The sequence below is a fragment of the Mirounga leonina genome, unplaced genomic scaffold, assembly GCF_011800145.1.
Source record: "Mirounga leonina isolate KUSES-001 unplaced genomic scaffold, KU_Mleo_1.0 Mir_125, whole genome shotgun sequence".
NCBI lineage: Eukaryota > Metazoa > Chordata > Mammalia > Carnivora > Phocidae > Mirounga > Mirounga leonina.
In genome coordinates, this window is record NW_023270305.1 from 50,820,895 (window position 1) to 50,847,321 (window position 26,427).

Consider the following 26,427-nt stretch of genomic DNA (forward strand, 5'->3'; position numbering starts at 1 on the left):
TTTGATCTTTGTTCAAGTCAATTCATGAACATCAACTGACAAGACGGCATGAAACACCCCGATGGTTAGGTCCAAACTCCAAGCAAACTTATTTGGTTTCATTAAGGGCTTCCAGAAAAGGTGACCAAGACAATCCTTTCAGAAGCCAACAGGCAAGTGACTCTTTAAATTCTAATGTGCACAATGTATCACCGAGGGTTAATACACATATAAGCAATCAGTCAAGTATGGGAATACTTTTATCTACTTTGTGACAAAAAGGAAAGCCGCATTTCACTTTCATTCTCATTAAGGCATTGCAAGGTTCTTTCATAACACCGAAACAGTGCATCAACACTCTCAGAGGCAGGGAAGATTAATAGTTAAAAAAATTAACATCAAAGTTACAAATATTTTAAATATACAGCAAAAATAAACTTGCTAAGCATTTCACAAAATAGAGTAAGATATTAAGAAATTAATTAGAGAGCTTTCTTTTCTATAGTTAATTTTTTAAATGCAGTTTAACCCCTTTTTGGGAAGGGGACTATTTCAAAGGGCTCATTTTTGCACCCACCCCTGTCAAAGAAGGTCAGAAACACTCAAGTATAAAGTCACTGCGCTGCTGTGGCACAAATAGTTTCTGCGGCTAAAATCAAACAAAGACCAATTAAACTAATCATAACGTTCCAGTGAACACAAGGAAGCTCACCTGGTATTCCTGGACTTCTTTCGTGAATTTTCAAATCTACTCAGTTCTTGGTATTATAATTACCTTGACCAAAATACTGTGAAATTACTGCTCTGATCTACTAATGGCTGCAAAAATCAAGTCGTTGTGGTTTCATGCCAAGGGGCCATAGCAAGGTGGCGCAATGATTTCTGACACAGAAGACAACTTCTAAAAACTCAAAAGGGAAAATTAACGGGATGTGGTTTACATTGCCAAAGACTGTTCATTAATTACCAATTTAATCACTGCTGGAGGCATGACATTACAAAAATCTGGCTTAAAGTTCTAATAGATTATGAAGACCACCTAAGAAGAGTGACCAAAAAATGTACAAAACAATTAATACTGTTTCACTGCTATCAAAGACACTCAGATTATTTTACATCAAGTGAAGCAAAGGAATTAGTAGCTTCACAGTGCCACCACTAGGAACTGTAAATACAATAGCATACAATTAGTAATGCACATGTGACTTTTCGTTCAAGGCATATATCCTTGGGAAAGCCAGAACATGATAAGGAGAACAAAAGAAACATTAAAAAATGAAATGAATAAAGATTTAACTCTACCCTCGTGCATGCTGAGCAATAACAGAATAGGCAATATAAAATACAGCTCTTAGTAATGGTGATATCATCCTGGGATGTTCAACACTGCACTGAACAGCCGCATGGAAAATATCTATGGCCATTAATAGTCTCATGAAAGGAGTGTTCCTGATGCTAAGACATCTAGCCTTAGCTTCATGAATTCACAGCAATCTCAAATAAATAAGACTTTTAAGGCTAGGGGGTTTTGCCCACATAATAGAAAAGATGCTTGAGTTTTTTTCCCTCCTAACAATGATGGTGTTTTGTGTCACTTTGAAGATATGCTAGGAAGCTAACAATATGTTTTCTAAGAAGTCTAGTAGCCATTGTTAAGGTAGCAGACTTCAACTTAAATTTAGACATAATAGATAAACTATTATTTAAATCATAATGAATAAAAACCACTGCCTTGTACAGAGGCATTTATGCTGAACATAGAAGTACACTGGCATTCTTCTCCTATAAAATGCAACTGTAAAAAAGATTAGCTATACATTTAAAGTGTCTTACTGGTCTGAAACGGATTATGTACATTAAATCTTCTGTCAATTGTGTTGGAGTAAGAAACAAGGAATACATTTTCATCTTAGTGCCCTGGGTATAGACATTCCAGTTTATATAGAGAATGAAAATCCCTAAATAAAACAAAGTTCTCACTCCATATACTATTAAAGGTTTTAGATTTCTTTTTATAATATCTGATGTTCTTCTTTTAAATTTACAAATGCAAAGTTAACCTACTTCTTCCTAGTAATAGAATTGATAACATGTGTAATTTGGAAAAATAAAAATTTTAGCCTGACCTTAATTTTCAAGCTTAATTCCTAGAGGCTAGCCATTTCATTGTAACATAGTCAGTGTTCATAAACATAGAATACAATCTTATGTCATATGTATTTTTATGATGGTACATACTTAGGATACACATAAACATAAAAACTATGCAAAAAGTTTCTATCTTCAGGAATTAACAAAATGATGGTTAGTGTTTTTTACCAATTGGATGGTAACTGCTTATTTTATTATCTGGAAAAGATCTAGTGATCTTATCCAAATCTGCTACAGTTATCAGCATGACAGACTAGTCCCATTTAAATCAATATTTTCCAATTAACATCAAAAGTACAAGGTTGATGTCCTACCTCTTCCCAGCAACAAAATACCTGTTAAAGGTTTAATTTGCAGAAGAGCAGCTTACATTCTTCTGGTTCTCACCAAATAAGACTTGGATTCATTACCAAAGACCAGCAGGAAAAAAAAAAAGGTCACTGTATTTTTTTTTTTATTACTGGTCCTTACAGTTAACTAAAGACTGACCAAACTGAAATCCCTTTCCCATGTAGTTTTATTTAGAGGATTCAAATATTCCCGCAAACTTTTAAAGATGGATACTGCAAACCTTCTAGGACTTGCTAATATTTTGCCGTTTGATCCTATTACATGAGGATGGGCTCCTACCCCAACTGACTATAATGAGTCACTCATTATCCTTGCAGATTAAAATTGAGGAAAAAACTTTAAGTCTGTTTTATAATGTTTTCATTCTTTTCTGATCTTTCTTTTAAAAAAAAAACTTCTGGGTACCAACAAGTATCTGCAAACCATTTTTTTATGCTATATAATTTACAGCTGAAAAAACTAAAAACAAACATATTTATAAAGAATTACCCCAATTCTTTTTAGACTTTCTACTTATAAAATAGATTTTATTCTTAAAAACATAAAAGTAATAATTAAACTTATATGGCATCATTCTTCTGATATGTTCAAAGGGCTTCACAAATAACTGACAATTTTAAGGACTGTGGGCAGCAGGACTCTCATCCCTTATTCTTGGAGTGTATTGATCCTAAACTTTAGCAAGTAACTGCAAACATCTCCTTCAGTGATCTATATAATTACATGAGCATTATTAAAAGTAATGGATTTATTAATTTTTTTTTTAAAAAGCAATTATACTCTAATGCAAAGTAATAAGCAAAAGAGTCTGAAATAGATTGTTAAAGTCTTTTTGTGCATTTCTTAGAAAGAGAGTGTTTGGAGAAAATGAGTAATGAAAAATAATAAAAAGGAATTTTTTTTTCTTGAAAAAAACTATTATATTTTTCTCAGAGTGTGTGTTTAAATATACTATTTAATGAAGGAGGCTCCTTTGGATTATATAATGGCTAGACTGTTGAACTTGTCAAACTCGAGTTGTACTTTGAAAAAAATTATTTTAAAAAAGTGTATGTGGAAAACTATGAACAAAACAAATATCATACCTAAAATTTGCGCTAATAAAATGTAACATATGAAAATCTTCACAGAATAAGAATAGGAAGCAAAAAACCACAAATTACAGTGATTCAGAGCAATGAAATCTGTTTTCCATAAGAAAAATAATTTCAGGAAACACCTGAGACAGGTTAAATGAACATCTAAAGGCACAGACACACAAATGAATCATATAAACTACTAAAAGAGATCTAAATGCAATATGTGCTAGCTTAGCAAGTTCTCATTAAAACATGCAATACGGGGGGCGCTTGGGTGGCTCAGTTGGTTAAGCGTCTGCCTTCGGCTCAGGTCATGATCCCAGGGTCCTGGGATCGAGCCCCACATCGGGCTTCCTGCTCAGCGGGGGGCCTGCTTCTCCCCCCTCCCTCTGCTTCTCCCCCTGCTCATATTCTCTCTCTCTCTCTCTCTCTGTATCTCTGTGTCTTGAATGAATAAATAAAAAAACCTTAAAAAAAATGCAATATGGGTCTTGACAAAAATTAAGAAAAATTAAAAGGTTTATAATACCTATGTTTGTGAGTTGCCTTTTAAAATAAGTTACAGCTTGAATCCTTCCTGAGGATAACTTAAGTAGAGTCTGTACACAAGGATCCATCAGATAATATTACCAAGAGTTGTTTTCAGTGTCTTAGAAATTGCTTCCCAGCCCTCCAGCCTAAAGCTATACTAATTTATACAAGAGAGCATGTTGGTAGAGTGGTGTACTTCAAGGCAGAGTTGGGAGCTGAACTCTAATCAGAGGTCCCAGCACATGGGAAGGACAGGTGTGTGTACGGATTTGGTGCGTACACATCATAACAACAAAGAAAGGTATCACAACGTAGGATTCAAGAAAGGAAGAAAAGGATGATACATGGAACCTTAAGTCCCAAGGTGGCCAATGTCATCTCTGTAACTGACTCAAGAAATGGGAACGGACACTTCAACTTTTTCTGCTCAGTGATAATCAATTCTGCTTTAAAGACTTTCAGACAGATATCTTCCTTGTTTACAAACCTTTACTACCAAGAAACTCCCTATAGTAACCCAAATTTTTCATGTTTAAGCTCATGTTTTTATTAGTTGACACTGAGAAAATATGAAAAAATAGCCTGTCATTATTCCCTTCATTTATTCATTGAATAAACATTTACTTAAAACTTGGTGATGGGAATACCGGGTTCTTGTACTTTGAACAGCTCACAGCTGAGTGGGAGAAAGATGTGTAATTAGGTAACTGGGATAAATGCAATGGGAGAGATATGTACAGCATATTAGAAAAAGATACAGGAAGGAGAATTAGCTTTACTGTTAGGAGTCATGACACAGATACTCCTAGAAGAGGTATTTCAGTGGAAACTAACAAGGAAAGAGGGGCATTTCAGAGAGAGAGAGAACAGCCAATGCTTGACACAGGAATTGAAGAGTATGCCACATTCTCTCGGTAAGCAACTTAGTAGAGCTCGAATGTGGAGTGAATAATGAGAGAGAGGAGAGAGATAAGGATAGAAAGGGAGGGAACAGGATTTGCAAGGACCTTGGTATAAGGGCATGCTGCGAAGTTGGGAAGTTTATTCTCTTGGTAAGTGCAAGTAGTTACCAGAAAGATTTTGAGCTTTCATATACTCAAATTAGTACTTACACTATTTCCCGGTTTTCTCTTCTTTATATTTTATAAGCCTGTCTTTCCATATATGTAGATATTTGCTTCCAATCCTTTATTTCTCTGAATCCTCTGTAAATTCTCACTTTCTCTCAGCCCAGAACTAGACACAAAAGTCTTAAAAGGAAGTAAACCTATACTCAGTACATGGACACTGTCCCATGCACTATATGCCTCAAGTACTCCAACATCAATTATTAAAATAGCTCTTCTCATTCTTCTTGGTGTGCATCAGAGGGTCCTAGGTTAATTTTATAGAAATGAGTTGAGGGGCACCTGGGTGGCTCAGTCGGTTAAGCATCTAACTCTTGATTTCAGCTCAGGTCATGATCTCAGGGTCATGAGATCAAGCCCCACGTTGGGCTCGGTGCTGGGTCTGGAGCCTGTTTAAGATTCTCTCTCCCTCCCCCCACTTGCTCACGCTCTCTTTCTCTTAAAAAAAAAAAAAAAGAAGAAGCAGAGTTCAGAAGGAGAAAAGATAGAATTTGCTGACAAAGTCCTAAATCAGCGTGGAGTCAATCTTGAGTATGGAACAGTAAGCTCTTCAGTGAACTCTTAAAGATTTAAGGTCAATGTCTCATTTATTCAATACTTAAGGTCACTCCTGGGTACCAATTTTTCTTTTTTAAACTCATGGAAATTCTCAGGTAAACTAAGAACACAAAAAGCAGTGGGTAGCAGCAGGTATCTCTCTCCCCTCCAGCAACTTGACTTTGAGTACAGTAGCCTACATTATGATGGGTAAGATAATTTACAATAAAATTTAAAATAAGAGCACTGTAAATTAAGGCACAAATTAAAGTGCATAAACAAGTGAAAATAGTAGCAATCAGTTCACTAAATTAGATGCCAGCTTTTTTTTTTTTTTTTTAGTTAGACCTTCTTTTTAGTTACCAGAAGTCTTTTGATCTCTTCAGAGTGAAAGAGATGCTGACACTGAAGTGGGAATGGCATTAGTCATGGTTCCCTTACTCCCTTCACCATGGACACCTATTAATTTGAATGTCACACAACGAAAAAAAAGAATTTTGCTTCCATTTTATAAATGGAAAAACAGATTTAGAGAAATTAAGCATTTTCCAGTTTTAGTATCACTTAATTCACATTCAATGCTCCAAAATTGGGCATTTTCCCTTTTCCTTTTGTGTCCCAAGTTAGCTATACTAGTTTTCCAAAATATGGACAGTATTGCTAAATAATTCTAATCTGTATGTACAAGAGCTATCAGAAATGAGTGGGTTTGGGGTGCCTGGGTGGCTCAGTCGTTAAGCGTCTGCCTTCAGCTCAGGTCATGATCCTGGGGTCCTAGAATCAAGCCCTGCGTTAGGCTCAGCGGGAAGCCTGCTTCTCCCTCTCCCACTCCCCCTGCTTGTGTTCCCTCTCTCATTGTGTCTCTCTCTGTCAAATAAATAAAATCTTAAAAAAAAAAAAAGAAAATGATCAAATTAAGAAAACTATCAATGTCCTTGGAAAAAATATCAACCCGATATCAAACTGCATACTAAACTGAAAATTTAAAAAGCAACAGGAAGGTCTAACTTCTGTATTTGTGCAACTGAACTGATCTGCCATTTTATATTCTCCTTCTTACATCATTTCATTAATATAAGCTATAAACCCCACAGAGTATCAAGTGTCAAAACTAGAACAATAGTCATAGAATATAACATTTAGTTCATTAAACTGATGCTCTTCATTAACACATCTATACAGGGCTTGACTTATCTGAAAAATAAGCTACAGTAGAACGCACAAGAAAGTTTTAAAACTGAGTTTATTTTTTATTTTATTTTATTTTGGGGGGAGGGGTTGGACAGGGAAAGGGAGAGAGGAGTCCAATGCTGGGCTCAATCTCATGACCCTGAGATCATGACCTGAGCTGAAATCAAGAGTCGGATCTTTAATTGACTGAGCCACCCAGGCACCCCTAATGGAGTTTAAACTATGACGGAGAAGCGGTTGCAACAGTATCTCCTATGCCACATGCTCTTCCTACACCTCTCATTCAGTGGTGTGGGGTCTATGTCTCTGCTCCTTAAACCTGGCTGGAGCTTTCTGTCTGCTTAGGCCACCAGTATAGCAAAGTGATGCAACATGACTTTTAAAGCTAGATCATAAGAATGCCATACATGTCTCCTTTACTCTCTTGGGACATTTGCTCATAGACTCAGCCACCATGCTGTGAGGAAGCCCAAACTAGCCCAAGTGGAGGGACCATATGGAGAGGCTATGTGTAGGTATTCCAAATGATGGTCTAGCAGAGGTCCTGGCCAAAACCCAGTCCCAGACGTCGTGGAACAGAAATAAGCCATTCCCACAGTATCCTATCCTAATGCCTAGATCACAGAATCTGTGAGCATAACCAATGGCTGTTTCATGCCAGTAAGGTGATTTTTTTTATGCAGCAAAAGATAACCTGAAAGAGGAAGGGTAAAGAAAGTATCTTTGGGACTGTTTAAAGCATGGTTTCATTTGCAGTAGGATACAACTTTGGGTAAGTGGGAAACAAATGCAACAAAGTGACCAGCTAGCCATGCAGCATGGAGCTGCTCTTTCTGGGAAAAACAACTATAACAACAAATGAATACGAGACCAACCCAAGTCACATTGGTGGCAGTCCAAGAAACAACGAGATATTTTATGAGATACCATGATTATTTTTTTATTTTTATTTTTTAAAGATTTTATTTATTTATTTGACAGCAAGAGAGACAGCGAGAGAGGGGACACAAACAGGGGGAGTGAGAGAGGGAAAGCAGGCTTCCCGCCGAGCAGGGAGCCCAATGCGGGGCTTGATCCCAGGACCCTGGGATCATGACCTGAGCCGAAGGCAGACGCTTAATGACTGAGCCACCCAGGCACCCGAGATACCATGATTATTACTCATCAATTACAAACAGTAGTCATTGAGAATTTCATGTCTTCTCAGTGTGAATAGGACTGCTATTATTAAATATGCCATTTATTCCACACTTAGGCACAAGCTAGTATCATCAACTGTAGAAGTGAAGAGTTCTTACCACGTCTCTCTCCTTAACACACACACATACACATGTTATCTTAGAGAGACTGAAGTCAAGTTTTTTTGGGTACACTAAGAAAACAATGTGCTAAAAATATTTATTTTGGATACCAAAAATTTCCCTAGTTTAAAATATTTATCTTAACATGTCATATTTTTAAAACAGAATGAATAAAGGGAAAAAAACCCATAAAACTTAGAGATAAATATTGCTACTATTTTGATGATTTTCCTCTCTGTCTTTTTCAATGTATTTAAAAAAAAAACAGTCTCTATCATTTCAAAATGGAGTTTATATGCCATATATATTTTATATCCTTCTTTTTATACAAAAGGACATTGTGAACATTCTCCTATGTCCTTTCAATATTCTTTCAAGACATCATTGTATAGATAAGTTTTAAGGGCTACATAACAAGTATATTTATGATATAATTTATTTGCTCATTCCTCTATTTTGCACAATTACCATTTTGTAGTTTTTGCTATTACAAATAACATTTTGATGAAAACCTGCATACAGATCTTTGTTAATAGAATTACTGGGTAAAGGGGAATGAACATTTCTTGATGAAGTCTAACTGCTTTCCAGAAAAGTGTGGCAAGTTACATGCAACCAGCGGTATAAAAGAGTCATCAATAAAATGTCACCGCCATCATGTTTCTTAAAATCCAAGTTACATATTTTACAGATATGGTAAGATGTCACAACATAGAATAAGAGATGTTTTGGGGCACCTGTCTGGCTCAGTCAGTAGAGCACGCGACTCTTGATCCCAGGGTTTTGAGTCTGAACCCCACGTTGGGTGTAGATATTACGTAAAAATAAAATCTTAGAGAGATGTTTTAGTAAGTAACTTCTGATGTTGAATTCACACTAATATAATTTAGATAAAAGTTTAAGTTTTATTTAAAAAATACAAAGTGCCTTAAACAGAAGGGATGACTAATAAAATATTTGTTGAGGGGTGCCTGGGTGGCTCAGTCGTTAAGCGTCTGCCTTCGGCTTAGGTCATGATCCCAGAATCCTGGGACCGAGCCCCACATCGGGCTCCCTGCTCGGTGGGAAGCCTGCTTCTCCCTCTGCCTCTCCCTCTCCCTCTGCTTGTGTTCCCTCTCTCTCTGTGTCTCTCTGTGTCAAATAAATAAATAAAATCTTTAAAAATAAATAAATAAAAAGAAAGTTATTTTGGGGACGCCTGGGTGGTTCAGTTGGTTAAGCATCAGACTCTTGATTTCATCTTAGGTCACAATCTCAGGGTCGTGAGATCGAGCCCAGTGTTGGGCTCAGTGCTGGGTGTGGAGCCTGCTGAAGATTCTCTCTCTCCCTCTCTTAAAAAAAAAGTTATTTTGTTGATGCTGTATTTTATTTGTGATAAACTTTGTTTCCTAATTATTTTAGGCTCTAAAAATTATGGAGAATGTATATAGCTCTATCTTGTTCCAGTGTATTGATTTTAAATTCAGAATACTTGAGATTTAAATGATCTGTCTGCCAAGTAGATTTTTAAAACCAGTTACTTTACCTATGTGTGAATTTTACATATGTAAGTAATTATCATTGAATGTTTATTGAGCATTTACTGCTTATCAAGCAGGATTCTAAGTGATTTAACATGGATTTTCTTCATTTACTCTCCATAATTATTGTATGAGTTAAGTATTATCACCCCTATTTTACAGTTGAGAAAACTGACAAATTAATGAATTGCCCATGGTCACACAGCTAATAGGTAACAGAGCCAAGAATTGCACCTAGACATTTTGATTTCAGAGATTTTGTTTTTAAAGCATTGTGTTATATTTCCTTCTCCCTTATTTTTCTGACATCCTTGTGAAGTAGAAATAGATACTATTCTTTTATCTTTTGTAGAGATTATGAAAATGAATTAGGAAAGAATGTTTAAATTTACCAGGAGTCGCAGACAGTGACAAATGAGGCTTAGAATTCAAGTACCCGGACTTTTTTAAAAGGTGGTGTTTAGTTTTTCATTTGGTTCAAACTTTCAACAAATATTTTTTTTTTTAAGATTTTATTTATTTATTTGACAGAGAGAGACACAGTGAGAGAGGGCACACAGCAGGGGCGAGTGGGAGAGGGAGAAGCAGGCTTCCCGCCGAGCAGGGAGCCCAACATGGGGCTCAATCCCACGCTTAACGACTGAGCCACCCAGGCGCCCCACTTTTTTTCTTTTCCTTTTTTATTTTTTTTGGATACCATTAGTTTATTATAAAAGAGAGACATGAAAATTATTTACATGATGAAAGATTTCACAACTTCACTGGAATGGGCAGCTTCACTTCCATGCCATTTTAATAATGATTTCAGTCCACATACTTTCCGATAATGTCACCATCTCTAAATAAGAAATAATCCTTATCATCTAGAACTACTTTGGTGCCTCCATATTCTGGGAGAAGAACTTTATCTCCAACTTCCACACTAACTGAACTAACTGGTTGAATCTCTCCACCCTTTCCTTTAGAGCTTGATCCAACAGCTACTACTGTTGCTTGCGACACTTTTTCTTGAGATTTTTCTGGAAGCATAATACCTCCTATGGTTACAGTTTCAGCTGCACTCCTTTCAACTAAAACTCGGTCAAAGAGGGGAAGAAACTTTCTAAACGCCTGCCCTGCCATGACTCCGGCCGCCGCAGTTCGTACTCTGCTCTGGAGCTGCCGCCGTGCAATAACTTTCTTTTTAAAGAGGTAATTCTTTCTGTGGTTCTTCACTTGACTGGATCCTTTTCACCCATCAAATCTTAGTTCAAATGTCCCCTCCTCAAATCACTCAAGCCCTCACATATTTAAATTATCCTCTACTGTGCCATACAGTTTTCACACTCTAGTTATTTATCTGTCTCTTCCCACCATAATGTAAACTCCATGACGGAAGAAGCTTAGCCTTTTCTGTCACTATGAATATACTCAGTTCAGACATTCAATAAATATCTGACAAGTGACCAACAAATCAATGATATAACAGATGGCTAGGCACTGAAAGAGTTGGCATAGAGGCTACAAAACTTTTTCAAAGATGGCCCACGAGATTTGGGTTTCTCATTTTTATCATGACCTACAGTTTAAAAATATGGTTTTTTTGTTTTGTTTTCTTAAAAGTATGTTTTATATCAAGATTGAGTAAGCACATATATCCACATAACTAAAGAAAGTGTCAGACAAAAATACTATTCTTACTATACATGATGAATTCTGAGATTTTTATTCCATTCTATTCTTTTTCATTAAGATAATTACTGCAGCCCACTAAACTGATTTTATATCATATTATTGTGTAAAGACTTGAAGTGTGAAAAACACTGCTCAAGGTCAGAGGTTATTAAGCTCATATCTGAAAGGAATGTTTAAATATAGGCATGGAAAGGAAGAAATAAAAGTGTCTGATCACAGACGACATGATCACCTATGTAGAAAGTCTGAAAGAATTGGGAAAAAAAAGAATCTCTTGGAACTAATAAGCAATTATAGCAAGGCTGTAGGATACAAGGTTAATATACAAAAGACAATTGATTTCCTATATACCAGCAGTGAACAAATGGAATTTGAAATTAAGAACAAAATATTCGCATTAGTGAAATCTAACAAAATATGTATCTGCATGAGGAATATAAGGAAATCAAAGAATAACTAAATAAATGAAGAGATATTCTATGTTCATCAGTACAAACACTCAATTTGCAACAGAGAGATTTGATAAAAGACTATAGCCAAAATACATAAAGAACTACTGAAACTCAAAATAAAAAAACCACCAACCGGGGTGCCTGGGTGGCTCAGTCAGTTAAGCATCTGCCTTTGGCTCAGGTCATGATCCCAGGGTCCTGGGATGGAGTCCCACATTGGGCTTCCTGCTCAGCAGGGAGTCTGTTTCTCCCTCTCCCCGCTCCCCCCTCCCCACTAGTGCTCTCTCTCTTACTATCTCTCTCTCTCAAATAAATAAAATCTTAAAAAACGAAAAACACCAACCTTATTTAAAAAGGGGCCAATGGCCCCTACAGACACCTCTCCAAAGGAAGATCTACAGATTGCAAATATGCATATGAAAAGATGCTCCACATCATTTGTCATTAGGGAAATGTAAATTAAAACGAGATACCACCAAACACCTATCAGAATGGCCAAAGTCTGGAACACTGACAACACTCAACGTTGATGAAGATGTGTAACACCACAAGAATTCTCACACACTACTGGTGGGAATGCAAGATGGGACAGCGATTTTGGAAGATAGTTTAGCAATTTCTAATAAAAGCAAACATACTCTTACAATAAGATCTAGCAATCATGCTCCCTGGTAATTACCCAAAGGAGTTAAAAACTTAAGTCCACACAAAAACCTGCACTTGGATGATTATAGCCCCTTATTCATAAAATGCCCAAAATTGGAAGCAAACAAGATGTCCTTTATTAGGTGAATGGATAAACTGTGGTACATCCAGACAATGGGATATTAACCAGTACTAAAAAGAAATGATCTTTTTAGCTGTGAAAAACATGGAAGAACCTTAAATGCATATTACTAGGGGAAGGAAGCCAATCTGGATGATTCCAACTATATGACATTCTGAAAAAGGCAAAATCACAGATACAATAAAATTAGGTTGCAGGGCTTGGGAGTGATGGAAGGGATGAACAGGTACAATAGAAAATTCTTAGAAAATCCATAATGATGGATACATTTCATTACACATTTGTCCAAACTCATAGGATGTAAAACACCAAGAGGGGAACCATAATGTAAGCTATGGACTTTGGGAGATTATGATGTGTCAATGTAGGTTTATCAGTTCTAACAAATGTATTACTCTGGTGTGGGATGTCATTAAGAGGAGAGGCCATGCATGTGTAGGTACAAGGTGTATATAGGAAATCTCTGTACCTTCCCCTCAATTCTGCTGTGAACCTAAAACTGCTCTGAAAAAATAAAATCTTAATTAAAAAAAAAAAAGAGCATGTAGTTTTGTATATGTGAGTTTGGTGGTAAGGCAGGATGTCATAGTTTTCAGATTCCTGAATAGTTTCCTGTCTTCTTAAATTTAAGGGCTTCTATTATCATATATTCATTATTATTTGTGAAGCACTACACAAAAATACGTATAAAAATGTGGTTTATTTTTTTATTTTTTATTTTTATTTATTTTTAAAGATTTTATTTATTTATTTTGACAGAGAGAAAGAGAGGGAGAGAGCACAAACAGGGTGAGCGGCAGAGCGGCAGGCAGAGGGAGAGGGAGAAGCAGGTTCCCAGCTGAGCAAGGAGCCTGATGTGGGGCTCAATCCCTGGACCCTGGGATCATGACCTGAGCCAAAGGCAGATGCTTAACTGACTGAGCCACCCAGGCACCTCTAAAAATGTGGTTTAATATAGGGATGGCAGTATATGATAGAAAAGAGCACTGATTCTACAGTCTGAGAAAGCTCAAGTTCAAATCCTGGATTCATCATTTACTAACTCTGCAACTTTGTACAAATTACCTTACCTATCAGCCTCAGTTTTGTTATCTGGAAAGTAGTTGAACATCTATTTCATGGGGTTAAGTAAAATAAAAATTATATAAAACATCCATTATAGAGCCTGCATAAATGGTAGCTATTCAATAAATGGTAGGCATCATTATTATATTCTAATATTTCCAACAAAATTAACTTCCATAGCTAAAATACAATCTTAAACAAAGTATAATAAAATTATAAAATGTAAATTAAGAAAAATAGATTATTCATGTGTATGTAGAAATTATATTCCAAAATCTTACTTTTCCTCATAGCTAACACTGCTGTATAGGAATAATTGCAACATGTTCTTCCATGTATGAATTTATCAGCTCAATAAATGTACCAAGTTACCCCCCCATATACAAAGTCTCTGGAAAAATGATTTAGCAAGAACAAACTGACGGTTTCCAGAGGGGAGGTGGGTAGGGGGATGGGTGAAATAGGTGATGGGGATTAAGGAGGGCACACATTGTGGTGAGTACCGGGTGACGTACAGAATTGTTGAATCACTATATCATACACCTAAACTAATATAACACTATACATTAACTAACTGAAATTAAAAACTTTTAAAAAATGACTTAGCAAAAGTATAAATAAATTACTCCCCTCACCCCCATGATTGCAATTAACAATTTATGGCTTTTTAACCAATGTTCCTTACATCACTTAGCTGCCTGTTGCAGAGTGGTGTGGCTGCATTGGTATTCTGCTTATTCCCTGCCTTTAAAGCTGCATCTCTTCTTGCTTGCTCAAGCAGAACTCTTGCTCTTTCCTTAAGTTCTTCTTGTCTTGATAACATTCGATGCTTAAAAGCAAAAATACAGAATTAGGAACTCAAAAAAACCCCCATATAATCTATATTTATAAATTAATCAATGGTTTTATTATCTGTCAAAATAATAGAGATCAGGAATAAGACTGTAGTTTTATGAGAGTACTTAAAGAAAATATTAATGTTGACTAGAAACTGTAGAAAGTCTTGACACACAGGAAATATATCTTTGCTGCCTAAAACTGGATTACATTTAATTTCCATTTGTATTAGAATATATTCCCATAAAGTACAATGTCCATATGTATATTATATACATTCTTCATATTTGCTAATCACAGTCTAACTTGGGAAAGACATTTAAAAAAATTTTTATTTCTTATAGTTTTATAGGACTGATAACAAGGTGTCTTCCAAATTGGTATGCTGAAAGATATTAAACATCTGTGGCAATAATCCTTTAAATCCTTGACAATTAACATTTATAGAAAATTCAAAACTATCATATTTTGTTTAAAAAAAATAAAACTAGTTTTCACCAATGCTCACTTACCTTACAACAAAACAATTAACCACATCAGAATTGGAAGAGTATTTTCTTGGATTAATTTGTAATCTTACAATATATTTTTGGATAACAACAGGTAATGACCAGCAATGGAAATGCGTTCTTAAATGATACATTAATTCAAAGCACAAATATCCATAATGTTTATAGTTCAAATTCCTTTTTCCTTCCAAAAAGTAGCCAACTTCTGGCTTTAGACAGCTATTACTATTACTCTGATATTTAATTTCTTTTACTTCCCTATTATTGTATAGTTTTGGCTCAACTGTAAGTAGCATTCATGGTCAAGGAAGAGGTAATAAACAGTAAACATAGTTTTCGGTATAAAGTGAAACTTAAAAAAATTATTACATCATTTTTAGGTTTCACTGAGATTTTTATGTTTTAATATAACTATTTTTAAACTCCTGCAATCTTAAGCAAGGAAAGATTTTTTTAAAGTATACAGTTCAGTGGTTTTTACTATATTCACAAGGTTGTGAACCATCAACACTATCTAATTCCAGAACATTTTCATCACCCAAGGTTTTAAGAGGATTAAACAAAAATTCTTCACTTAAAAGATATAATTGAAATGTATAAGTGATAATGATAGATTTTTCGTCATGTTAATAGGATATAATAGAATAGAACTGGGCATTGCGTTTAAACTGGTTACAAATCAACACTTTCTCTAAAACAGACCAGATTAGTTAAATGAACACTGAATTTGCAGTGAAGACATCAGGCTATTAATCCTTCTTCCACTAATAATAAGCAATGTAACATTGAACGGTCACTTAGAAAGCTCTACTGTATTCCATTACACGACACATAAGAACCTTGGAGAAAGACAGACCTTGGTTCAAATACTAGATACATCACCTAATTGTGGAACAGTTACTCAATCCCTCTAAGCCTCAGTTTCCTCATCTATAAAATGGGGATAAAAACAGATCAACTCTCACACGGATAAAGATGAAGTGATACAGAGTAATGTACTGAGCACTAGATAAATGTTAACTATTATTTTGTTTTTAAAATCCTCTCAATTGCCTCATATTTGAAATGAGGGGAGATCATTTTTAAAATCCCACTAGCTCTAAAATTGGTGATTAGAGTATATCATCTTTAAGATCCTACTGGCTCTAGGGGCACCTGGGTGGCTCGGTCAGTTAAGCATCTGCCTTCGGCTCAGGTCATGATCCCAGGGTCCTGGGATCAAGCCCCGCATTGGGCTCCTTGTTCAGAGGGGAGTCTGCTTCTCCTTCTCCCTATGCCCTCCCCCTACCACCACCACTCATGCTCTCTCTCTCTCAAATAAATAAAATCTTAAAAAAAAAGTCCTACTGGTTCTAAATTCTGTGAGTCTACAGACCTTTAGGGATTCGAGTTAACTACATAGAGAGGGAAAGACTGCTTTGGTCTTAAGAGCACACAGAAACAAACTTTTTTCTGATTATAAATGCAATTCATATTTATTATAAAAATTAAAAAAATACACATAAGTAAAAAGAAAAAGAAAAATAATCAGAGGCATCATGTTCCCTGATTTCAAACTGTATCACAAAGCTATAGTAATCAAAACAGTATGGTACTGGCATAAAGACAGACACATAGATCAAAAGAACAAAATAGAGAGCACAGAAATAAACCCAAGCATATATGGTCAATTAATTTACAACAAAGGAGCAAAAAATACACAATAAGGAATGGACAGTCTCTTCAATAAATGGTGTTGGGAAAACTGGGCAGCCACATGCAAAAGAATGAAACTGGATGCCTATCTTACACTATATACAAGAATCAACTCAAAATGAATTAAAGACTTGAACATAAAATCTGAAACCATAAAACTCCTAGAAGAAAACACAGGTGGTAAGCTCCTTAACAATGGTCTTGGTGATTATTTTTTTGGATTTGATATCAAAAGCAAAGGCAACAAAGGCAAAAATAAAGAAGTGGGACTACATCAAACTAAAAAGTTTCTGCAGAGTGAAGGAAACCATCCACAAAATGAAAAGGCAATCTACTGAATGGGAGAAAATATTTGCAAATCATGTATCTGAGAAGGGGTTAATATCTAAAATATATAAAGAACTCACACAACTCAATAGCAATCCAGTTAAAAAACAGGCAGAAGATTTGAATAGACATTTTCCCCAAAAAGACATACAAATGGCCACAGGTACATGAAAAGATGCTTAACATCACTAATTATCAAGGAAATGCAAATTAAAACCATAAGGAATTATTACCTCACACCTGTTAGAATGGCTATTATCAAAAAGACAAGGAATAACAAATGTTGGTGAGGATCTGGAGGAAAGGGAACCCTTGTGCACTGTTGGTAGGAATGTAAATTGACGCAGCCATTGTGGAAAACAGGATGGAGGTTCCTCAAAAAAACTAAAAATAGGGGCACCTGGGTGGCTCAGTCGTGCAGCGTCTGCCTTCGGCTCAGGTCACGATCCCAAAGTCCTGGGATCAAGCCCCACATCGGGCTCCCTGCTCGGCGGGAAGCCTGCTTCTCCCTCTCTCACTCCCCCTGCTTGTGTTCCCTCTCTCGCTGTGTCTCTCTCAAATAAATAAATAAATAAAATCTTTTTAAAAATTAAAAATATAACTACCCTATGATCCAGAAATTCCACTTTTGGGTATTTAGCTGAAGAATGCAAAAAACTAACTCAAAAAGATGTATGCACCCCCATGCTCCCTGTGGCATTATTATTATTATTTTTAAAGATTTTATTTATTCATTTGAGAGAGGGAGCACAAGCAGGGTGAGCGGCAGGCAGAGGGAGAGGGAGAAGCAGGCTCCCAGCCGAGCAGGGAGCCCGACGCGGGGCTCAACCCCAGGACCCTGGGATCCTGACCTGAGCCGAAGGCAGTTGCTTAACCGACTGAGCCACCCAGGCGCCCCTATTATTATTATTTGTAAAGATTTATTTATTTGAGAGAGGGAGACCGCGCATGTGTGTGCACACTCATTGGTGCTCAAGCTGGGGAGGGGCAGCAGGAGAGAATCCCCAAGAGGACTTTCTGCTGAGTATGGAGCCCAACACAGGGCTTGATCCCACCACCCGTGAGATCACAAAATGAGCCAAAACCAGGAGTCGAGCGCCCAGCTGACTGAGCCACCCAGGTGCCCCCACTGCAGCATTACTTACAATAGCCAAGGTATGGAAACAACCTAAATGCCCACTGATGAATAAAAAAAACTGTGATACACACACACACACACACGTACATATACACTCAGGGGCATATTATTCAGCCATAAAAAGAGAATGAAATCTTGCTTTTGTGACAACATGCATGGATCTTGAAGGCGTTACATGAGGTGAAATAAGTAAGACAGACAAAGGAATACCATATGATCTTGCTTGTATGTGGAATCTAAAAACAAAACAGAACCCCCTCAAAACCCAAAAACCAAGCTCACAAATACAGAGACTGACTGGTAGTTGCCAGAGGCTGGGAGTAGGATGTGGACAAAATGGGTGAAGGGGATCAAGAGGTACACAATTTCAGTTATAAAATAAATAAGCTATGGGGATATCATGTATGGCATGGTGACTACAGTTAGTAATACTGTATTACATATATGAAAGTTGTTAAGGCAGTAGATCTTCAATGTTCTGGTCACAAGAAAAATTTTTGTAACTACGTATGGTGATGGATGTTAACTAGGCTTACTGTGGTGATCATTTCACAATGTATACAAACATCAAATAATTGTTATATACCTGAAACTAATATGTCAATTATAGCTCAATAAAAAAGAATGATTTAAAAATAAAAAACAAAATAAAGATAATTAGCAATCCTGGCACCCAGAGATAATCACTGTAGAATCATGCTTTTTAAACTTAATATTCTATTGTGAGAATATTCTCATGTAAATATTTTTAAAATATTTTTAAACATAATCTTTTAAACTGTTCACCTAGCATTCTATTAATACAGATGCATCATACTCTATTTAACTTGTCTTATATTATTGGGTATTTAGGTTGTTTATAATTTTTCACTATCATTAACAATGTTTTATAAACATCTTTGTATAGGGGTGCCGGGGTGGCTCAGTCAGTTAAGCGTCTGACTCTTGACTAGGCTCAGGTCATGATCTCAGGGTCATGAGATTGAGCCCCACATTGGGCTCTGCACTGGGCATGGAGTCTGCTTAATTCTCTCCCTCTCCCTCTGCCACTGGCACCTTCCTCCCCACCCCACTCTCTCTCTCTCTTTAAAAAAAAAAATCTTCATATATAAATTCTTGTATACAATTCTGATTATCCTAGGGGAAATAATTCCTGGAGGTAGAATCTAGTGAGATAAACATTTTTAAGGGACTTGATGTACATTGCTAAATTGCCCTTCAGTAAAGTTGACTACTTTACATCTGGGCTGATTATCTTTAGTACTATTATGGTAAAAAATGAAGAGATATTGTGAGTATATAGCTTAGGAGCACAGACTTTGGAGTCAGAAAAGGTTGGTTTTGAATTCAAACTTTAACACTTATTAAGTGATCTTAGGCATCTCTGTAAACTCCAGTTTTCCCATATATTAAATAGAATTTAACCACTTAGCTCATGGGTTATAAAGTTTAAGAGGGATATGTGTAAGATATATAAAGGTCATCATATGTATTAGCCACTCAAATGAGCAACATTATGACTTTAAGTCTATACAGCCACATTAAATTATCAAATTTCTTCTAATCTAATGCCATTAGTTACTAGACATACTATTATTTTACGAATGACTAAGAAAGAACAAACATTGTCAAACTCTAACATACTATTATAAGTAGGATCTTGATTTCAGAGAACTTAAAATATAAAAAGATGCATATCTTAGCACTGATGAAATGCAGTATGTAAAAGAAAAACAGATTTTTTTATTATTCAAATTTAGCTGCTAAAATTGCCCAGTTTTAAAAACCTATGAAATATTGCAGTCACATTACAATTTTTTGGGTCAGGCAGTATACTTCCTTTTTTTTTTTTTTTTTTTAAAGATTTTATTTATTTATTTGACAGAGAGAGACACAGCGAGAGAGGAACACAAGCAGGGGGAGTGAAAGAGGGAGAAGCAGGCTTCCCGCCGAGCAGGGAGCCCGATGCGGGGCTCGATCCCAGGACGCTGGGATCATGACCTGAGCTGAAGGCAGACGCTTAACGACTGAGCCACCCAGGCACCCCAAGGCAGTATACTTCTGACAAAAAAACAAAAAACAACAAACCTTTAACTTGACCCTAAACAAAATTCTGACCATTAAACCAATGGACAATAAACAAATATATATGAAGTTGTAAATAGATACTGCCTCTATTATCCTGTGGATTTACTGTACATCATTTAAACCTCCTGAATAGCATCAAAGCATGATAGAGTTTTAGAGCTAAAAAGACTCTTAGAGATTATTTCATTTAACGTATGTGGAAAATCAGATTAAAAGAATTTAAATGGCTAATTAACATGTCACACTGGTAATTATTAGCAGAGCCAAGATGAGAATCCAGGTGTACTCATTCCCAGTCCGGAGTATTTTCAATTTTTAAACATGAATCAATTTCTAGATTTAACCAAATAAATTTACCTTAAAAATCTGGGTTATAAGAAAATTCTGTCTTATACTTCTGGATAATACTTAGAACTTAGGCTCACCAAATTCTGCAGTTGTTAATCACTAGATGTTTCTTTCTTTTTGTTTTTTTAAGCTTTTATTTATTCATTTGAGGAAGAGACAGAGAGAGAGAGAGCACAAGCTGGGGCAGAAGGGTCAGAGGGAGAGGGAGAAGCAGGCTCCCCGCTGAGCAGGGAGCCCGATATGGGGCTCAATCCCAGGACTCTGGATCATGACCCAAGCCGAAGCCAGATGCTTAACCGACTGAGCCACCCAGGCGCTCCACTCGATGTTTCTCGATTATCTGCTATGTATGGACACTCTGATTGCTTGAAAGCTTTTTTGTACTAAAAGTTATAGTACTTAGAACCTTTGATTTGAGATTTTTGATGAGGAGGAGAGCGGCTTCCTTTGTGAGCTACTGTATTTCTTTGATTCAAAGATGCATATTTTTTCTTAACATCTCTGAAAACTTAAAATTGACGGCATCTTATAATCTCTGTCAGCCAGGTGGTAGTCAAGAAAGCCATCAATGCCTACATATGCATGTGCTTGATATTTCGGGTGGCAAGACTGCAATTCCTTGATGTTTCAGTTAACAACCCCTTGAGTAGTATTTAAAAATGGAATATAACTCTAGGTTATTGTCTGAAAATCTTATCATGGGACCTTCTGATAAGGTCAAGAAAGTGCTATTATCAATGGGTATTACTGAGAAGAAAACCCCAGAGACAACTGTAGAGAAATGTAATTCAGAGGGTCTCAAATTTTTTGGTCTCAGAATCCCTACACATGCTTAAAAATTACTGTGGATCTCAAAAAGCTTTTGTTTATGTGGGTTATATCTATTTATACTTATCATTTTGGAAATTAAAACTGAGAAATGTTGAAAATATTTATTTATTCATTCCTTTAGAAATAACTATAATGAGGCACCTGCGTGGCTCAGCTGGTTAAGCAGCTGCCTTCGACTCAGGTCATGATCTCTGGAGTCCTGGGATGCAACCCTGCGTCTGGCTCCGGGCTCAGCGGGCAGTCTGCTTCTCTCTGCCTCTACCTCCCCCACCACCACACCAACTTGTGCTTGCTCTCTCCCTCAAATAAATAAAAATATTTTTTTTTTTTAAGATTCTATCCATTTATTTGACACAGAGAGAGAGACAGCGAGGGACGGAACACAAGCAGGGGGAGTGGGAGAGGGAGAAGCAGGCCCCCGGCGGAGCAGGGAGCCCAACGCGGGGCTCGATCCCAGGACCCCGGGACCATGACCTGAGCCGAAGGCAGACACCCAACCAACTGAGCCACCAGGCGCCCCTCAAATAAATAAAAATCTTAAAAAAAAAAAGAATTATAATAAACCCATTAGATGTTAACATTCTAACAAAAATAGTACTTTAAAAAAATAAGTGAGAATGGCATTAGTTTATATTTTTTGGAAATCTCTTTTATGTCTGGCTTAATAGCAGGCAGCTGGATTCTCATATGTACTTTTGTATTCAATCTTTTGAGATATCACAAATTGTGTGGCCTCCAGAAAACACCACTGTACACTTGTGAGAGAACGAAAGTGGAAAAGGTAAATAATGTTCTATTATTATTATGAAAATAGTTTCAACTTTGGGGGCTCTCTGAAAGAGGTTAGGAGAGCCTCAGAGGTCCCCAGATCATACGTTGAGAACCACTGCTGTAACATCATGCTTTTGATGGCACAGAGGACAACACTGTGTGGAAAACCAGGTACACCAACAATTCCAAATCAAAAAGTGGTCAGAAGAGTTGGATTTTAAATTCTAATTCTAAATTAATTATACCTTAACCAATTAACTTTACTTAAACTTCTATACAGAAGAGCACTGTATGATTAAAAAATCCATGCTTGAATAAGTCTAAAAGAATTCATTCAATAAGTATAAAATAAAAATTCTATGTGATAAAACCATTTATCATAGTTTACTGGCAATGTTTTTCTTTCCTTTTGGTACATAAAATAATGGTATATCTTATAATTGATGGTCCCAGAGATTCAATTAAATATAGTAAACACTGTAAGGTCAAATTTGTGTCATATTTCCCTCATGGGGAGGAATCTGGATGTTACTGGAATTTTTAACCACAAGTAACGATGGGACTGAAAACACCAATTACAATGCAACTAACATATTTGAAGAAAATACTTTAAATGGGAAATATTTAATTTAGCATTACATATTTTCAGAATGATATTCCTACTAAATGGAAGAGTGAAATATCTTTGACTTATTCTTACAGTGAAAAGTTCTGTTTTTATAGGTAAATAATATTTTGATTTGAAAAGCTGACATTACTCTTCAATCTTCAAATTTGGATTTATTTGTAGGCTTAAAATAGTATATCATAAACTCTAAATGAAGTGCAGGTATAGTTTAGGTTTTTCTACAGTGGTTAATTATACTTTACTTTTAATCATTTGTAGCATTTGAAAGTGCTCTATGAATACAAAAACCCCCAAAATATTCAGAATAACTATTTATTTATTAAAAATAGGTATTCATCATTCTAACTCACTTACCTGGACTGTTTTTGTGGAATGATCTGCATGATTTAAAGTGGTTCTATCAGTATCTGGATCAGACTCTGTCTGCCTCAGGGAAGTACGTTTTTTCTTTGTAAGGTCTGCATCTCTATTGTAGGAGTATCCAAGTTTGGAAGTGGGAGATAAACTTGGTTTTTTGATTGGTGATTCAGGATCTGATCTGTATTCTAAGGGTCTGGAATGCTCTAACTTTTCTTTCTCCAAATTATTACTGATGTCTAAAGTCTGAAGCTTTTGTTCCTCTGTCTCACAAATGAAGGGTGGAGACACATCCTTCTTCTTATCACTAACATATAAGTCACTTAATTCTAAAGTCTCAGCTTTCAGTAGTCTCTTCTTGCCTAACCAAACTTGTGCATGGGTCGAATCTGTATTGTAACATATTCCAGGGTCATCGGATCCTGAAGTCCTTCCAGAGCTCTGCTGGGACTTTTGGGGTTCTGTGTCACTTTTAGTCCTGCGACAGTAAGGGGAGGCTGTACTTGGACTAAGATGATCATCGGGAGTCTGATGTTCACTTTCTGACTCTCCAACCCCACTGTCATTTACAAATACAGAGTCATCTTGCGATAAGAAGTCTACCGCTCCGCCACTCGAAGGCTGCAGTTCAGGCTCCCGTTTCAGATCACTAAGCTCCGCATAGAATTTTTCCTGATCAACAGAACTGTTTGTATCTGTTTCATAGTTTCCAACTTTATATGTGCTCTTACTGCTGTTTTCCTCTATCTGGACAACATTCAGTTCTTGGCCACTGAAATGTGCCCTGATTTGATAGAGATAAGTCATAACAGTCAGTTTGTCAGGAATTGCTAATAAGACCATATCAGAAGGTTCCAACAACCGGGAAATTCCTATGCTGGCAAATCCATCATATGCCTTCAAAGAAAGGAAAAACAAAGATATACTGAATAGTTCAAACAATCCACACATTTTAAAAACAGAAAAGAATAGATATTAGCTAGACATACTGAATCATTATGTTGTATACCTATAGCTAATATGTTATATGTCAATTACACTTCAATAAAAAAGTTATCAAAATAAATAAAGTTTAGTTACCATTAAAAAAGCCCCAAAATTTTAATAGATTTTGTTGTTGTTGTTGGAGGGCATACTATGTTACTGACATTATTGCCACAAGAACAAAACAAAATTCCACATCAGAAATTTGTAAAAGTGGGGTAGGTACAAGAACAAAAAGTTTCTTAATTAGTAACAATTGAAATGCTCTTTTCCAATAAAGAAAAATAAGCAAAAATTAGAATTAAAACAAAAAAAATCTTAGAATCAATTTTTATAAGGAACTAAGGTATAAAGAAATAATAGAGTTTTATCATTCCTATCAACCTCTCTTTACCATGTTTCATATAACTATAAAACAGTGATTTGTGAAGAAAAAGGATAGCTACATATCCCCAAAGACCTAATCCTAGATTACCTGGTATAAAAATACAAGTGCTTAAATTATTTAAGCCTAGAAACGTAGAAACATTTTTTAAATGCCCAATTAAGACTGATTTTCATAATGAGAAGAGTGATTGCATTTTCACTTCATCCATTTTGGAAAGAATGAAATGTTTTGGGTAGTACAACTTAGTTGAGAATGTGAGGCTGCATTGTATTATTTTTGTTAGTCTTTAAATGACTGTGGCACATCAGGTTTTTCTAGTTTTAAAGAATCAAAGCTGTTTCTCAATTTACAATTAATTATTACTATCCTGAACTAACCCTTTAAAACAGCACTGTGTTGCTAGGAAGCATTAAAAATATGATTAAAGGTTCAGATATACCCTCAGAAACTAAGTATGGACCCCCTAGTTGTATTCTCACTTTGGAATATAAAATGTCTATCTTTGTAACAACCTAGATGTAGGTTCATAATTCAAAGTTTTTCTTAAAAGAAAGGTTAGGAAATTATGTAACAATTTAGAAGGAATTACTCTTTTGCACTTACATGTTGAAGTGCATTTCTACCTTTGAATTTAATCCTTGTCTCATATTCTTCCTGTAGTTTAATAAATGTTGCAGAATAAGTAAGAAAGAAAATGAAAAATAAATTGCAATATTAAAACCTCTTCAATTTTCACAGCACTATGTTTCATAATATAGGTACCTCAAAATATTTACTCAAGAGAATGGCTCAGTTGGCGTGCATGTTTAGGCCTGTTTGTTATTTTACGTGTTTTAGGAAAATTAAAGTCATTTTCCTCCTCATGTGTCTTGACAACCTGATTGACAGACATCAATTGCAGACCATCATGAAAAGCACCACAGGCGGTATTCTAAACATTTCCCAATTATCTAAAACACTGACATACTGGTTAAGATCATATGTCACAGGTAAATACCTTTTTTATTCAGCATTTTTTAAAGACCTGGGAAAATGATTAGCTTCCTTGTGGGAAGCTCCTGCTGATGTTTTGCTTTATGTAGCAATTCATTTTATGCACACTAACTGCACTAAAAAAGCATTTAAAAACAAACCGGGTTTCTTGTAAGCGAGGTCAAGACTTTATAAAGGAATTTTCCCATAGGTTAACCTCTTCTCCTGTGGTCAATCACCTGTCTTTTTAGCTGTTTGTGTGTGGAGAAAAAGAAGAGGTCTTTCAAAGAAAATTGTCTTATTCATGCCTAGATGTTATTTAATTGGTAAGGAGGAGTCATTGCCAGTTATGTTATGCATCTGCATGGAACTTAAGACACAGGCAGTGTTTCTTGTGCTGCCTTAAGTCCCATCAGGGGCAGATGGGGTTATCGGAAAGAACTGTGTGAAGCCGGAAATAAATCTGCAGGTAGCAACTGATACTCAATGTAGATATCAGGTTGGAAGTTGCAAAGTGATGAAAAGGAAAGACTGTAAAACATTTATTCAACTGTGCAATGAACAGGATCATCTAAATTAAAATCCTTTTAAAAAGCCATAATTATCTGCCCTGGAAGATCTAATTGAGAAAAAAATTTAATAGGATATTCTTTTCTACATAGTAATACGTAAACCCAAGGTATGCTCATCATTATCAAGTTCCTGAAAAAATAACGTAAAGAAGTATGACCTAAGCCTTAAGGCAAATCTCCATACTCTTAAAAATACATAGCTGGGTACAATCAACAATGTTTCCCTTTCAAAATTTC

At 36.0% G+C, this 26,427-nt stretch overlaps 2 protein-coding genes across 6 annotated transcripts in view; both read right to left on the reverse strand.

Annotated features, from left to right (window-relative positions):
- Positions 1 to 26,427, reverse strand: part of EHBP1 (EH domain binding protein 1) — a 436,421-nt gene that overhangs the window by 73,532 nt on the left and 336,462 nt on the right. For 3 of the 5 annotated variants that reach the window (XM_035001456.1, XM_035001454.1, XM_035001455.1), the window contains 3 exons: positions 25,250 to 25,300; positions 23,272 to 24,171; positions 14,431 to 14,574 (listed from right to left, as the gene is read on the reverse strand). In XM_035001456.1, the coding sequence (XP_034857347.1) occupies positions 14,431 to 14,574; positions 23,272 to 24,171; positions 25,250 to 25,300 (1,095 nt within the window). The remainder of the gene's footprint in view (positions 1 to 14,430; positions 14,575 to 23,271; positions 24,172 to 25,249; positions 25,301 to 26,427) is intronic. The other 2 variants (XM_035001458.1, XM_035001457.1) reach the window with 1 other exon arrangement.
- LOC118008074 (10 kDa heat shock protein, mitochondrial-like) lies at positions 10,451 to 11,762 on the reverse strand. The gene has a single exon (XM_035001460.1). The coding sequence runs from the start codon at positions 10,887 to 10,889 to the stop codon at positions 10,572 to 10,574; it is 318 nt and encodes a 105-aa protein (XP_034857351.1). The 5' UTR covers positions 10,890 to 11,762; the 3' UTR covers positions 10,451 to 10,571.